At 44.3% G+C, this 14308-nt stretch overlaps 1 protein-coding gene across 1 annotated transcript in view; it reads left to right on the top strand.

Annotated features, from left to right (window-relative positions):
- The window catches only part of kalrna (kalirin RhoGEF kinase a), a 329205-nt gene that overhangs the window by 263607 nt on the left and 51290 nt on the right, over positions 1-14308 (top strand). Inside the window, exons 25-34 of the mRNA XM_063213586.1 lie at positions 3622-3743; positions 4297-4363; positions 4634-4743; positions 5082-5151; positions 5659-5748; positions 6212-6304; positions 8144-8255; positions 9481-9671; positions 13240-13341; positions 13951-14093. Coding sequence (XP_063069656.1) covers positions 3622-3743; positions 4297-4363; positions 4634-4743; positions 5082-5151; positions 5659-5748; positions 6212-6304; positions 8144-8255; positions 9481-9671; positions 13240-13341; positions 13951-14093 — 1100 coding nt within the window. The remainder of the gene's footprint in view (positions 1-3621; positions 3744-4296; positions 4364-4633; positions 4744-5081; positions 5152-5658; positions 5749-6211; positions 6305-8143; positions 8256-9480; positions 9672-13239; positions 13342-13950; positions 14094-14308) is intronic.

Here is a 14308-nt window from a genome sequence, read left to right as displayed (position 1 = left end):
ACCCCTCTTTGAATATTTCATTGCTTTAATTGTATTCCCAAAACAAGACTATAGGCAGTCAACCGTGCTGACTCCAATTATAAACTCTTCCTCTGAGTGTTGCATGGCGGTGAATGCCAAGTCTAAACTCTTTGTTGGACGGGCATGAGCAATAAATCTCCAGCTCCTCTACTATACTGTGCGTCCTTCTCTGTCTGCTGCCATCACATCACTTGTAATTGCCCTGCTCTCCAGCTCCTGAGCGGCCAGATCATTACGGCTGAAGGACACTTAAACGCCTTCCTAAATAACGGCATTGCTGTATGCCGGGCCACAGAAATCTATTAGAAGTTGGCATGATGCTGCACCCCAGAAGCCTCCTTCGCCGTTCACAGCACTACTAAGGCTCTCTGCCCTACAAAGGCAATGTGAGCAGTAACTACATATTTTTGTCAAAATTGACTTTGGACTGAAAATGGTCTTCATTATACATACTTTATCTTGTGACAATGGTCCAAATGTGTCCCGTTTCGGAGATATTGCAATATCAAGTTTGCTGTTACTACAATATCCACCCAAATATCAGTACTTTAAAGGCCTTTTTCCTTCAATGTCGCCATAGTTATTGCACTTTGCCTTTGTAGGGCAGCTCTCTCCTCTTTCTTCTCTTCTCTCCTCTCCTCTCCTCTCTCCTCTCCTCTCCTCTCCTCTCCTCTCCTCTCCTCTCCTCTCCTCTCCTCTCCTCTTTCCTCTCTCCTCTTCTCTTTCCTCTCCTCTCCTCTCCTCTCCTCTCCTCTCCTCTCCTCTCCTCTTTCCTCTCTCCATCTCTCCTCTCCTCTCATCTCTATATCACTTTATAGTTTCTCAGTCTCTCTTTTTCTCTTTCTTTCTTTTATCTACGTATGTTTCTTCTCTCTGTCTCTCTCTGTCTCTCTCTCTCTCTCTCTCTCTCTCTCTCTCTCTCTCTCTCTCTCTCTCTCTCTCCATTTCTCCATTTCTCTCTCACCTGGGGCCACCATTCTACTGAACAAATTACCGCTCAGGACTCTTGTGACAAAGCTTCAATTGAACTGCGGGGGGCTGTTACAGCTCTCTGCTGGGACAATTGGTCAGTGACCCTATCCGTGACACAAGCAAGCAAAGGATAAATGGGGTTAACCTTGTCCATTGCGCCACAAAAATAACACCATCGATTCTGTTCCTTGTTCCGGCTACAGAGCAGAGGGGGGTCGAAAACAGCTGTAGCTCATGTCATAACTGGCTGACTGGCTGGTGTTTCTGAGATGGGGTTTTATGTGAGTGAGGGGACTGGGTTTTTTCAGCGCTTGTTTCTGTTTCCCCTCTCATGTCCAAGGCTGGACTGGCCATCTGGCATATGAGGCATTTCCTGTTGGATCCAGCACAGTCGTGGCCTCCTATTTTCAGAACAATTTATATACATATAGAGAGAGAGGGTCCGAGGCACTCTGAAGTCAATGTTAAAAGTCCTTTATTTAATACATGGACACCATAAAGCCGACGCGTTTCGGTCGCGTACCGACCTTCTTCAGGGCTAATTAAAAAGTGAAGCAAACAGGTGAGTCCTTAATAATCTCAAGACAGGTGACCACATCACGTGACAAGAGCCTGTCGCTACACTATTAGACACATTACACAGAACAAAGTGACACACAAGATATAAAAATAAAAAATAAATGTAGAAAAAAGCACATCAAGAAAAACACCCCATGATTAACTTTAAGACGAATTATAGTTTAAGACAATAGCAATGTACAAAGCAACACTGGTCATCACAGAAACAGTAGAGCCTGGGACATAGACACTGTCAAACAAACTACATAGGGATACCTAGGGCAGGAGTGCCAATCATGCATCAGGAGAACAGCACAGGGCTTCAAAAGGGGTACAGTTCAGAATTAACAGTTTTTTTCATTATTTACAAGAACACAGAAAAATCCAGCTCCTCGTTGAGTCCCGGGAAAGACAACGCCTGTAACATGTCAATCCAGAAGGATTCTCTTTGGGCCAGTGTCCTCAGTCTATCTCCACCCCTAATATTTTTCTGAATTACTTCAATGACCATCACCTTAAGGTCAGTGGGGTTACACTGTGTGGAGGACTGAAAGTGTTTAGCAATGGGGTAGTTCATGTTCTTAGTTTTTATTGCATACTTATGCTCCCCAAACCTGTCCCTCAATCTCCTTTTTGTGAGGCCAATGTAAAAGCAACCACATTTGCAGTCCAAACGGTACACCACATGGGTGGAGTTACAATTGGCAAAATGCTTGCAATGAAATGATCTTGTACCCATAGCATTTGTGAATGTAGTGGACTTGTTAATGTGTGGGCAGTGTCTACAGGCTCCGCATTGAAAGGTGCCTATGGGTTTCACAAGGAAAGTTTTGGGTTTGGTGGCCGGAATGTAATTTTTGACCAACTTATCCTTGAGAGTGGGGGCCCTTTTCACAGCAAATTGCGGAGGCTCAGAGAAGACAGGGGCAAGAGTGGTGTCACTCCGTAGAATGTCCCAGTTGTTTTTGATGATTTGTTTGATACTGTTGGTTTGGTTAGTGTATTGTAGAGAGCAAAAAATTCTGTTACTCACAGGTCTTCTGGGCTTGGGTTTGAAAAGGTTTGTTCGTTCTGTTGATCTAGATTTAGACAATGCACTATTCAGAGTTCTGTCCTTGTAACCCCTTTGTTTAAATCTTTCATACATCTCAGCAGATTGAGTTTCAAAGTCAGTGTCAGAGTCGCAGAAAAATATTAGGGGTGGAGATAGACTGAGGACACTGGCCCAAAGAGAATCCTTCTGGATTGACATGTTACAGGCGTTGTCTTTCCCGGGACTCAACGAGGAGCTGGATTTTTCTGTGTTCTTGTAAATAATGAAAAAAACTGTTAATTCTGAACTGTACCCCTTTGAAGCCCTGTGCTGTTCTCCTGATGCATGATTGGCACTCCTGCCCTAGGTATCCCTATGTAGTTTGTTTGACAGTGTCTATGTCCCAGGCTCTACTGTTTCTGTGATGACCAGTGTTGCTTTGTACATTGCTATTGTCTTAAACTATAATTCGTCTTAAAGTTAATCATGGGGTGTTTTTCTTGATGTGCTTTTTTCTACATTTATTTTTTATTTTTATATCTTGTGTGTCACTTTGTTCTGTGTAATGTGTCTAATAGTGTAGCGACAGGCTCTTGTCACGTGATGTGGTCACCTGTCTTGAGATTATTAAGGACTCACCTGTTTGCTTCACTTTTTAATTAGCCCTGAAGAAGGTCGGTACGCGACCGAAACGCGTCGGCTTTATGGTGTCCATGTATTAAATAAAGGACTTTTAACATTGACTTCAGAGTGCCTCGGACCCTCTCTCTCTACAAGTTTGCAACTTTGGAAACCGATGAGCACCTGAATATTTTCACACTACCCCACAGATGCACTCATCCATTCTCTTCTCTCGAATTTATATACATATTTCTTACGTTTCTGAAAGTAAGGGCCCACAAGGGTGCGGGGCCAACCGGTGAGTCAGTTCTGCACCGTTAATTATGAGGGGGCCCCTTTAAACCAAATGTGCCCGGGCCCTATTTCTCCTCCAGTCCAGCCCTGTGTGTGTCTGACTGGTTTGTGCCTCCCGGTAGGATAACAAGGAGCTGGAGCTGGATATTATTCCTGCCAGCCTCACGGACCAGGAGGAGGTGAAACTGCGCGACCCCAACCACGAGGTCAACGAGGAAAAGAGGAAATCCGCCCGCAAGAAAGAGTGAGCTGGGAATTCCACACACAGACCTGTTTTGTTGTAGCCTAGTGAAGCAGACGGAAAAACCCTTGTGGCACAAATGGGTTGCTCTAACATCACACCATAGGTGGCAATCATAGCTGGGGAATGGATCTGTTCTCCAATTATAACATCACAAAGGCTGCGTTTGTGATGGCGCATATCTACACAGTCTGCATAGCGTGCATGCGCAATGCAAAATTACGATGCATTCTGGTTAGAACTTTGCACTGAAATGGCGAAGTGTGCGTGCATGCCACACAGACTGCGCAGAAATGTGCCGTCATGAACATGGCCAATCTGTAAGCGAAGGTTTTTTCCCCCACGGCGATGACACAACTGAGCTGGCCTGTTATGTGCAGTTACTCAGTTTCAACGCTAATCTTCTACCCATTGTATCCAACTATTGCCTATGGTGCTACACTAGACTATACATTTAATGTTATACTGTAAGTTGTCTTACCAGGCTAGACTTCTTATTTGTTTTGTGTAGTTGTCAGCATTGCTTTTAAACTCTCTCTGCTTTAATCCTCTGCAGGTTCATCATGTCAGAACTCCTTCAGACTGAGAAGGCCTACGTCAGGGATTTGCACGAATGTTTAGAAGTAAGCTTCCTTATTACAGCACAGCTTCTAGCATTTGATCACTGAACCGAAGAGTTTGCTCGACGAGTTTTAAAAGCTAATCACCACGTCTAGTGTCAACAGATAAAGCGCTCCTTCCACACTTGAGAATACAAAGCCTTGTTTGTCTCTGGATTATAACACAATTGGGATTCCTGCTAAGATTTAATCTGATTAAAGCTTCTTGGTGACAAATGTGTGCAAACATGAGGGTTAAACTCGACTGTTGTGTGCGTGATTTCCATTTCTCAGACTTACCACTGGGAGATGACGAGCGGCGTGGAAGAGATCCCACCTGGCATCGTCAATAAGGAGCACATCGTCTTTGGGAATATTCAGGAGATCTATGATTTCCATAGCAAGTAAGGACATCACAACCCAGCTACCACTCATTTACATGAGCGTAACAGGTTTATCTAACGAGCCGTTTTGCGTGCTGTGATGTGCAAAAAAAAGCACATATTTAATCGTGACATTGTGTGAGATTAAACCAAAGCATATGTTAGTGGGATTTCAGCGTCATTCTCTTAGGCCTTGCATGTAAATCCATGTAAATGACTGTGGGATCAGGCCTGTCGTGTGATATGTTAATTAACCCCGCAATTAGCGCTGATTTGCATATTTGTGTGTGTGCGTGTGCGTGTGCGTGTGTGCGTGTGCGTGTGCGCGTGTGTGCGTGTGTGTTTTGTGCTTTGTGCAGTATTTTCCTGAAGGAGCTGGTGAATTACGAACAGCTGCCTGAGGACGTGGGCCATTGTTTTGTCACGTGGGTGAGTTGCCTGTTGTCTGTCTGAGAGGCTGAGTGGAATTATCCGCTAGGCACTCAACTGTGTGCTGTGCAGCAACGAGACTACAATAGACGTCCATCAGCCACAATGACCTTCTGCAAGAATGGTTACAGTTAATTACTGTGCTTTGCATGAACATCTGAGGTTAAGATTGACACCTCGATGATGAAATATGACAATGTAAAATATGTCAATATGACATATAACAATGAAATAGACATTCAATATGTATTTATGTATACTGTATTTATTTTAAGCAATTCTTTATTTTTAACCATTTACAGCAACTCATGACAACTAAAAGAATAATCTGTTATTTACCCATGTAGCAGTGAGATTTCAAATGATTTATCTTCACTTATCCTATTTGTCATAAAGGCTTTAGATTGGATATCTCTGTTGTTTGGCTACTGTTATTATTTAAAGCACAGATGTGAAATCCCTGAATGGAAAATCACTTTGCTTTCTCTGTCTCTCTCTATTTCGTAGGCTGACAAGTTTAATATGTATGTCAGTTACTGTAAAAATAAACCTGATTCAAGTCAACTCATCCTGGAGCATGCTGGAAGCTTCTTTGACGTAAGTAAATCAGCATCATGAGTTGCTTCCTATTTAATGACTGTCCGGCAATCTGCCATGACTGGATAAAATGGAAATCAGTCCTGTGGAATATCTCTGTCAGTGTTATTTCTCTGTGATTGCAGTTCTGTGTCTTATCCTGTAGGTGGCATGAGCAATCTTAAGTTTCTCAAAGCGGTGAAACTTTTCCCCAGATTTCCCCCTACTCTCAGCCTAGCCCAGCCACACACACACTGTTTTTGCAAAACAACAATCAGGATGAATACTGGTCCAATTATATACAGTATGTGTGCACACGTGCATGCACGCACAGATGCATGCACACACACATGTATGCGTGCACGCGCACACACACACGCACACATACACTTTACAGTACACTATACACTATACACTATAATACGCACTTTCTGATTGAGCTTCATCTCTGTCTCACCATTGTCCCGATGCCGTGGTTTTGCAGGAGATCCAGCAGAGGCATGGGATGGCCAACAACATCTCCTCCTACCTTATCAAACCTGTGCAGAGGATCACCAAGTACCAGCTGCTCCTGAAGGTACGCTGCACAGGCATGACATGTAGACAGGATCAGTGTTGCCAAAACGGCCATTTGATGTTTTTTTTTCCTGCATTTTTATATCCATAGAAATCAATGCAATTTGTTGAAATTGGGCGGAAATGAGTGCCTCTTGGCGGCTTCTGAACACCTTTTGGGCGGGATTTGATCAGACACATCTGGCAACACTGTAGAGGATGGACTACAGAGTGCTGATTAGACGTCCCTCTCCCCAGGGGCACATCACATCAAAGCGCTCCTCCCTGCACTTGTCCTTTCTTTTCTCTTCTCTCTCTCTCTCTCTCTCTCTCTCTCTTCCTGTCTCTCGTCATCCCTCGCTCTCTCCCTCTCACTCTCTCTCTGTGTTTTTTTATATCTCTTTCTCTCACCCTTCCACTCTCTCTCTCATTCTCATTCTCATTCTTTCTCTCTCTCTCTCTCTCTCTCTCCCTCTCTCTATCTCTCTCTCTCTTCCTGTCTCTCCTTATCCCTCATGCTCTCTCTCACTCTGTCTTTCGTCTTTCTCTGTTTCTCTATCTATTTCACTCATCCTTGCACACACTCTATCGTTCTCTCTCCCTCTCTCTCCCTCCCTCTCTCTCTCTCTCTCTCTCTCTCTCTCTCTCTCTCTCTCTCTCTCTCTCCCCTCCTCTTCCTCTTTTCTCTTTCTCTCTAATCTCACTTCTCTCCTTCCTCCAGCGCTAAATACTGTGTTTACACATTTTCTTCCCTCCTCCACACTGTCCTCCTCACTAATGAATTCCCATCAGATGTTCTTGTCTTCCGATTGCACACTGCTCGCTTGCCTCATTACGGTAAAGGCCCACCTCTATTGTGGCCCTCCAGGGACACCGTAGTATTGCACTTCCTGCCTTGCACACTCAGCAACGCAATTCATCTAACATCTTCATCTCTTTCACACTCTCTTTGCTTTTTTTCCTCTCTTTTTTCCCAAACCGATATGATGCTGGATTACGCTGCAGTTCCTTCCTCTTTTTTTCCCGGCAGTCCATGACTGTCCATGTGGGAGCTGTCCCACATAATGAAGCCGTGTGGTAGTCGGCTGTTGTTTCCCGCTGTTGCGTTGGATCTGACAACAGCCAAACGCTCAGACATACACATGCGCGGCCCGGGACACATACATCCACAAACCCATACATGCACACACACACACACACACACACACACACACACACACACACACACACACACACACACACACACACACACACACACACATGCATACACACACACACACACACACTCACAGGCAGCACGTGTGCTCGTTGCACACACACAAAAATGCCTCAGACAAATTAGAGAAATACCATGTCTTATAAGTCTTCTTTTGTTTGTTTTTTGATAAGTGTCCATGTCTTTGGACTGCATAATTGCAACAAATTGCGTATTTTTGTGACATTTTGTTGGTGCTTTCTCTGTCCAGTGTTGTTTTATTTCTTGTCTGTTATATCTGCACCATCTCTCATATTCAGAAGTGTATAAAGTAAAAGTAGAAGTACTCTTACAGTATACCTACCCCTTCATTAGGTACCTGTACAGTGGAGGAACTGATGCAGGACAGTAGACAGTAGGAAACAAGTTGGTCCACTTCAGAAAGACTGGGCCAAGGATGCCTGGAGCACACAGGATATTTATTTTTCTCTTATTGTATTGCACCTCAGTAAAATAACAGAAAAGTGTATCCTGTATGCTTCACTCACCCTTGGCTCAGTGTCTCTGAAGTAGACCAACTTGTTTCATACTTTTACCTCCACTTCATCCACTTCATGCTTCTACTACTTTAGTAACATTCTCTTGGTGTGTCTGTTCCCCCTGTAGGAGCTGCTGTCGTGTTGTGAGGAGGGTAAGGGGGAGATCAAGGACGGCCTGGAGGTCATGCTGAGTGTCCCCAGGAGGGCCAACGATGCCATGCACGTCAGCATGCTGGAAGGTAACTTACACCTGAAGACTGAAAATGAAGTCCGCAGACACCAACCTCACGTTTCTCTTGCTTTAATGTGATATTTCGGGCAGCATACCCATCATCAGACATAGTCACAATAAAGTAAGAGAAAGGGGAGCTTGGTGTCGCTGATTTTATTTTCAGTTTTCATGTGACTTTTTTAGTCCTGAACCCAATCTTTTTTAGACGGATGTGCGTGTTTTTTTTTCTTTGTTACGTTAGGTAACTAATACATCCCATACTGCATGTGTGGGAGTTTTAGTTTAAAATGCTCTTTAAAATGAACTTGTCCACTTTGTTGATATATACAGATCATTTCATACAAGGAGTTTAGTGGTGATGATAATTTGCAGTCATATGTAATCCAGAAAACAAGATCTGATGAATCACTGCACACTAGTGGACTTTTTTTATTTCATTTTTTTATTTTCGTTAGCACTAACATTTCACTAAAATACGTTCGTAAAATTAAAAAAAAGTCCACCAGTGTGCGGTGAAATATCAACTCTGTTTTCTAGGTCATTTGAGGATGAATAACTCCTGCCACTCAACCACAGAAAATCAGAAAATTCATTGCCTCTGCATTGCACTATACCTCAAGCCAAGTATACACAAATGCTTATGCAATACATTGTAACAGCTAGTCAATTCACCAAAGGAGGCTTTTGCACACTTCAGGTCAAACTGGTGCATTGGATGCAACCAATGGTTCAATGTAGTTAACTAGAAGCACTCAGAGAGTGCAAACCTCATGGGGGTACACCATATTTTTTTCATTTCAAGTCTTTCTAGTCCGTTAGAAACTGGAATATCAAAATTTGCCCTATCCCACAATGGTGAAATATCTTTTTTTTAATTCCTCTGGATCATGTCCCTTTTGTAATTTCCCACAACTTCACAAAGTTTCATCAAATCCATTAATAACTTTTCGAGTTATCCTGCTGACAGACAAAGAGACAAACAAACAAACCAACGCGACCGAAAACATAACCTCCTTGGTGGAGGTAACAAATATCCCACACAGTTTTTTTTAGGAAAGAGGCCGCACCTTACATAGGTTATACGTATGTTTACAGCCGTTAGTCAATATTAAAAAGAACTCATACCTGGCCCTACCGTGGTCTAAGGGCACTCTTCTGCTACTGTCTCATCATAAAGGGTTGAAAAGCCCCAAAAAATACTAAAAAAAAAAAAAACCCTCTGCTCCTCTCAGGGTTCGATGAGAATCTGGACGTGCAGGGGGAGCTGATTCTTCAGGACACCTTCCAGGTGTGGGACCCCAAGTCCCTGATCCGCAAGGGCCGCGACCGCCACCTCTTCCTCTTCGAGATGGCCCTGGTCTTCAGCAAGGAGATCAAGGACTCGGCCGGGCGCACTAAGTACCTCTACAAGAACAAGCTGCTGGTACGTACTGTACTGTGCTGTGCAGAGATTCATTATACTGTAAATAGCCTGTGCACTTATTATTAACCTTCTAGATACCCCTGTGCCTTTACACATATTACTGATGTAGACAAAAAAGGCACAAAGACAATGCACATTCCACAATGGAACAAGTGACATGCACATTCTAGATATTCATAAAAATATGAGTAGCAAAGTGTACTTAAAGCTGTACTCTGTATTTGATTGAGTATTTATACCAGGGTCACAGTTATTCATGGCTATAATAAGTTGCAATTAAATAATATGTACTGTATGTGTGGCGAGTTGTGTGTGTGTGTGGACGCAGCTGTGTAGCATTGGGCAGCTGTGGTTGTGAGGCAGCTGTGGTGTAGTGGTTAAGGAGGTGGACTTAAGATCAGTGGGTTGTCGGTTCAAATCCCACGTTTACCTCTCCCTAAGACCTTCATCCATGGCTGAAGTACCCTTGAGGCAAGGCAACTAACCCCACACTGCTCCAGGGACTGTAACCAATATCCTGTCAACTGTAACTGGAGATGTGAAGACAGTTTGTCCTGATGAGTTGTAAGGAAACATGAAGAGGAGTAGAGTAGAGTATCGTTTATTGATCCCAGGGGGAAATTAAGGTGTCCAGTAGCATATATACATACATAAATACAGAAGACACAACACACTAGACATTACACACATCCTTACACATATATTAACCAAGTGCAGCTCACTCTTACATACATACAGCTATTCCTCAGGATCCACTAGGAGCTATTGTATACAGTGCAATGTATATTTGGATATATTTCAGAGAACCCGCTCCTGGTTTCTCTGAAATCAAACCAGAACTGAACATGCGTCTTTAATGACCAGTGAATCATCTTCAAGGTCCGATTGCGTGCACAACTTAACCGTGATGAATTCTTCAACCATGATGACTACTTCATGTCTATCTATTTCCGCTCTGTAAAATGCAATTGCAACACACACACACACACACACACACACACACACACACACACACACACACACACACACACACACACACACACACACACACACACACACACACACACACACACACACACACACACACACACACACCGTCGTGCTGGGAAGTGTTGCCATAACCTCCACCCTCTTGATTGGCTTTGACCAATTTGACCTGGGTGGGGCCCCTTGAGGTTGTGTACATTTCCTCTGGGTCCAGCAGGCAAGTGAATGGTGTGGCGGTGCTCTGTCCCTGTGGTGCTGGTACAGTACTGCGGTGTGGTGTTTTGATAGCGCAGTGGGTAGAGGGGATGGTGGGGATCAGTGTTGCCAGATGAGCGATAATTCTCGTACTTGTACGATCATTTTGTCCTTTGTACGATCCAAAAAAAAAAACATGATGTATTTCATTTTCATTCAGTTGCCATTTGGTTCATGGATGATACGTTCCTCCCAAAAAAAACCCTCAGTAAACGATAATCTTATTTTTGTATGATAGTTCAGCATTTTCCACCTGGCAACACTGGTGGTAATGGATAGAGGAGGGTGGTAGTGGGGGGGTGTTGCTGTTGTTCCTCGGGGGGCCTGAAGCCAGCCTCTGTGATTCCTCTCCCTTTGATCTGAGGACAGCTGGGTCTGCCTGCTGGGGACGTGAACCCAGCCCAGGACTCACTAGGATGAGAGGAGAGCACGCCTTTCTTGCCATCTATTTTTTTCTTTTTTTATCTTTTCTTTTTTCTTCTAGACTCTTCTCACTCTCTTTTCACTCCTGTCATTCTGTAATCTGCATGTTTGTTCTCCACTCCTTTAGTCTTTGTTTTCTTAAGTCTGTCCTTCATCATGGTGTTGTTATTGGAGTCTTTGTTTGTGCGCGTAAATGATGGTGTGTTTTTGTCTGCTGTAAGAACTAATACGCACATTTGTGTGTGTGTGTGTGTGTGTTTGTGTGTGTGTGTGCGTGCGTGCGTGTGCATGCGTTTATGCGTGCATGCGTGCATGTGTGTGTGCCTGCTTGCGTGCTTGCCTGCATGTGTGTACCGTATGTGTGCAATATGTGTACGTTACGTGTACAGTATGCGTATCATTTTTCTGTATGTGTGTGTTTGCGTTTGTGTACACATGTCTGTTTATTTGTGTACAAAAGACCTACCGTATTTGACCTCCTTCACACCTGATTAATTCCCTGCATATATACATGTATGCACTGCATGCATTTGTTTACTGTGCGTTACTGTACACTCGCATGTGTGTACTGTATGTGATGGAGCTAGCTGCTTAATGTAGCGTAGCGTCTCCTCCGCACGTCTCGGCACCACAGTACCATCAGAGATTCTTTAAGTATATAGAGATATGCCAATGTAATAGGTTGATATGGGCACCTAACATGACCAGGTTCTGGTCTGCCTAAAGGAGCGTGTCATAATGCTCCTAGCATTGAATAGAACAGTCCTTAGGTCTGCCTAGGTTTGCCTAAAGGGGGATTTCCCCCCCCTCTCCCTTGCAATAATAGAACCCGGAAACAATGGGCTAATGGAACCTCTCTCTCTCTCTACTCTCTCTGGTACCACCATGCGTGGGTGCTGACCCACTGCCAAGACAAGGCTGGGGCCAGGCTGCCATACGTACTGTATAGCTATAGCTGGAGCATGTGGAGTGGATTAAGGCCCCCTTCTCCTCCTACCACCCTCCTCCCCTCCTCTCCTCCATTCTCCATCCTCCCTTTCCCTTCCTTCTTCATGCATTAATTATGAATGGATCCGCACATGGCCGGGACTGGTCTGTAGCAGCTGTGTGGCTCATGTGACGGTGTGTGTGTTGTGTGTTGTGTGTGTCTGTCCTGTCCTGGGGCACACGTATAGCCGTACTGGAGTTTAGAGGAGGGGGAGTACCGTCGTAGCAGCACAACGCTTCTCTTATCATGTGCCCGCGCTGGATAAGAACATCTTGATATCTAATTAAGTGATTCTGGCCCTGATGTTCTTTTTTTTCTGAACCGTTTCACCCCTATGACCCCCTGGCACAGCTTGTGTTGTGTTGTGCAGATATGATATGTGAATGATAATCTGAGATGGACCAATGCAGAGATTGGAGTCACTGTGAGTTAATGCACAGTGTGAGTTTTTAGATGTTGAAAGAAGTAGCAACTTGTTTGTTATGAAGACTTGTGCAAAGTTTCATTCATGCACTGACTGTATCACCTTCCAACTGATTGTTCCACCAAGGATATATGATCAATGTGCTGTGCAGAGATGGAAGGCACTGTGAGTTTATGCACAGTAGGAGTTTGTAGATGTCGAAAGAAGTAGCAACCGTTGCTATGCAACATTGAATTCAATTTGAATGGTTTAACTCCGGTAGATATTCCGCAGTTCGCTATGAACACTTGTCTGAAGTTTCATCCTTGTATCACCGTGCAACTGATTGTTCCACTACCAGAACGGAAAGGCACTATGCAGGAGTTTATGCACAAACTTCCAGCTTTATGGAGTGAAGGTGGGGGTGACGGCAGAAGAAATGGTGGTGGTGGTGGTGAGCATGGTAGGGGTTCTTATGTCATCTGAAAAATGATCCTGTTTCATGTTGACAGACCTCGGAGCTGGGCGTGACAGAGCACATAGAGGGAGACCCCTGCAAATTTGCCCTGTGGGCAGGAAGAACCCCATCTTCTGATAACAAGACCGTCCTGAAGGTATACAAACATTGCTTATTGTTGTATCTTGCAAGAAAGCTGTGTGCGTGCGTGTATGCGTGTGTCTGTGAGTGCATGCGTGCGTGCGTGTGGGCGTCCGTGTGTGTGTTTGTGTGTGTGTGTGTGTGTGTGTGTGTGTGTGTGTGTGTGTGTGTGTGTGTGTGTGTGTGTGTGTGTGTGCGCGTGTGTGCAGGGAAGCCAACAGGGGGGGCAAAGGGGTCAGTTGTCCCATGCCCAGGGAGATAGGGGGCCCAATTTGGTTTTCATTATATTGTATGTATTGGTTGCAGGGGGCATTCAGATGTGTGCATCTGTGTGTGCATATGTGTGTGTGTGCGTGTGCATGCGTCTGTGTGTGCATGCATATGTGTGTACATATATGTGTACATATGTGTGCGTGTGTGTGTGTGTGTGTCTGTGCGTGCGTGCATGCGCGCGCGTGTTCCAGTCCTGAACCAACTGACTCATTGTTTCCTATAAGCTCATACACACCCCCCCCCACACACACACACACGTGGGAATAGTGCGTGGGATCTGTAAGGGAGTCTGTTAGTGGTTGGTTAGTGTTCCTGATGGTGATGATGTAACAATCCCTCGTCTTGTTCTCAGGCGTCCAGTATCGAGGCCAAGCAGGAGTGGATCAAGAACATCCGGGAGGTGATCCAGGAGAGGACGGTTCACCTGAAGGGGGCGCTCAAGGAGCCCCTGCACATGCCCAAAACCCCTGCCAAGCCACGCAACAACAGCAAGAGGTGCGCTGGCTAAAAACTAGAGATGTAAATTATAATCGATATGTATTGATGCATCGATCTTACAGAAGATGATCGACTTATAAAAATCTATATTTATAATTTATATCTTATAAAAAATAATCGAATCGCTGCCTTTAGAAATCGATATCAAATCGTACCGTCATAGAGGCTGTGATATAAAAGTCACTGAAAGAAAACTTTAAGGATATGTCCAG

This window comes from Engraulis encrasicolus, chromosome 13, assembly GCF_034702125.1.
Source record: "Engraulis encrasicolus isolate BLACKSEA-1 chromosome 13, IST_EnEncr_1.0, whole genome shotgun sequence".
Classification (NCBI taxonomy): Eukaryota; Metazoa; Chordata; class Actinopteri; order Clupeiformes; family Engraulidae; genus Engraulis; species Engraulis encrasicolus.
This window is presented reverse-complemented; position numbering and strand designations above follow the sequence as displayed.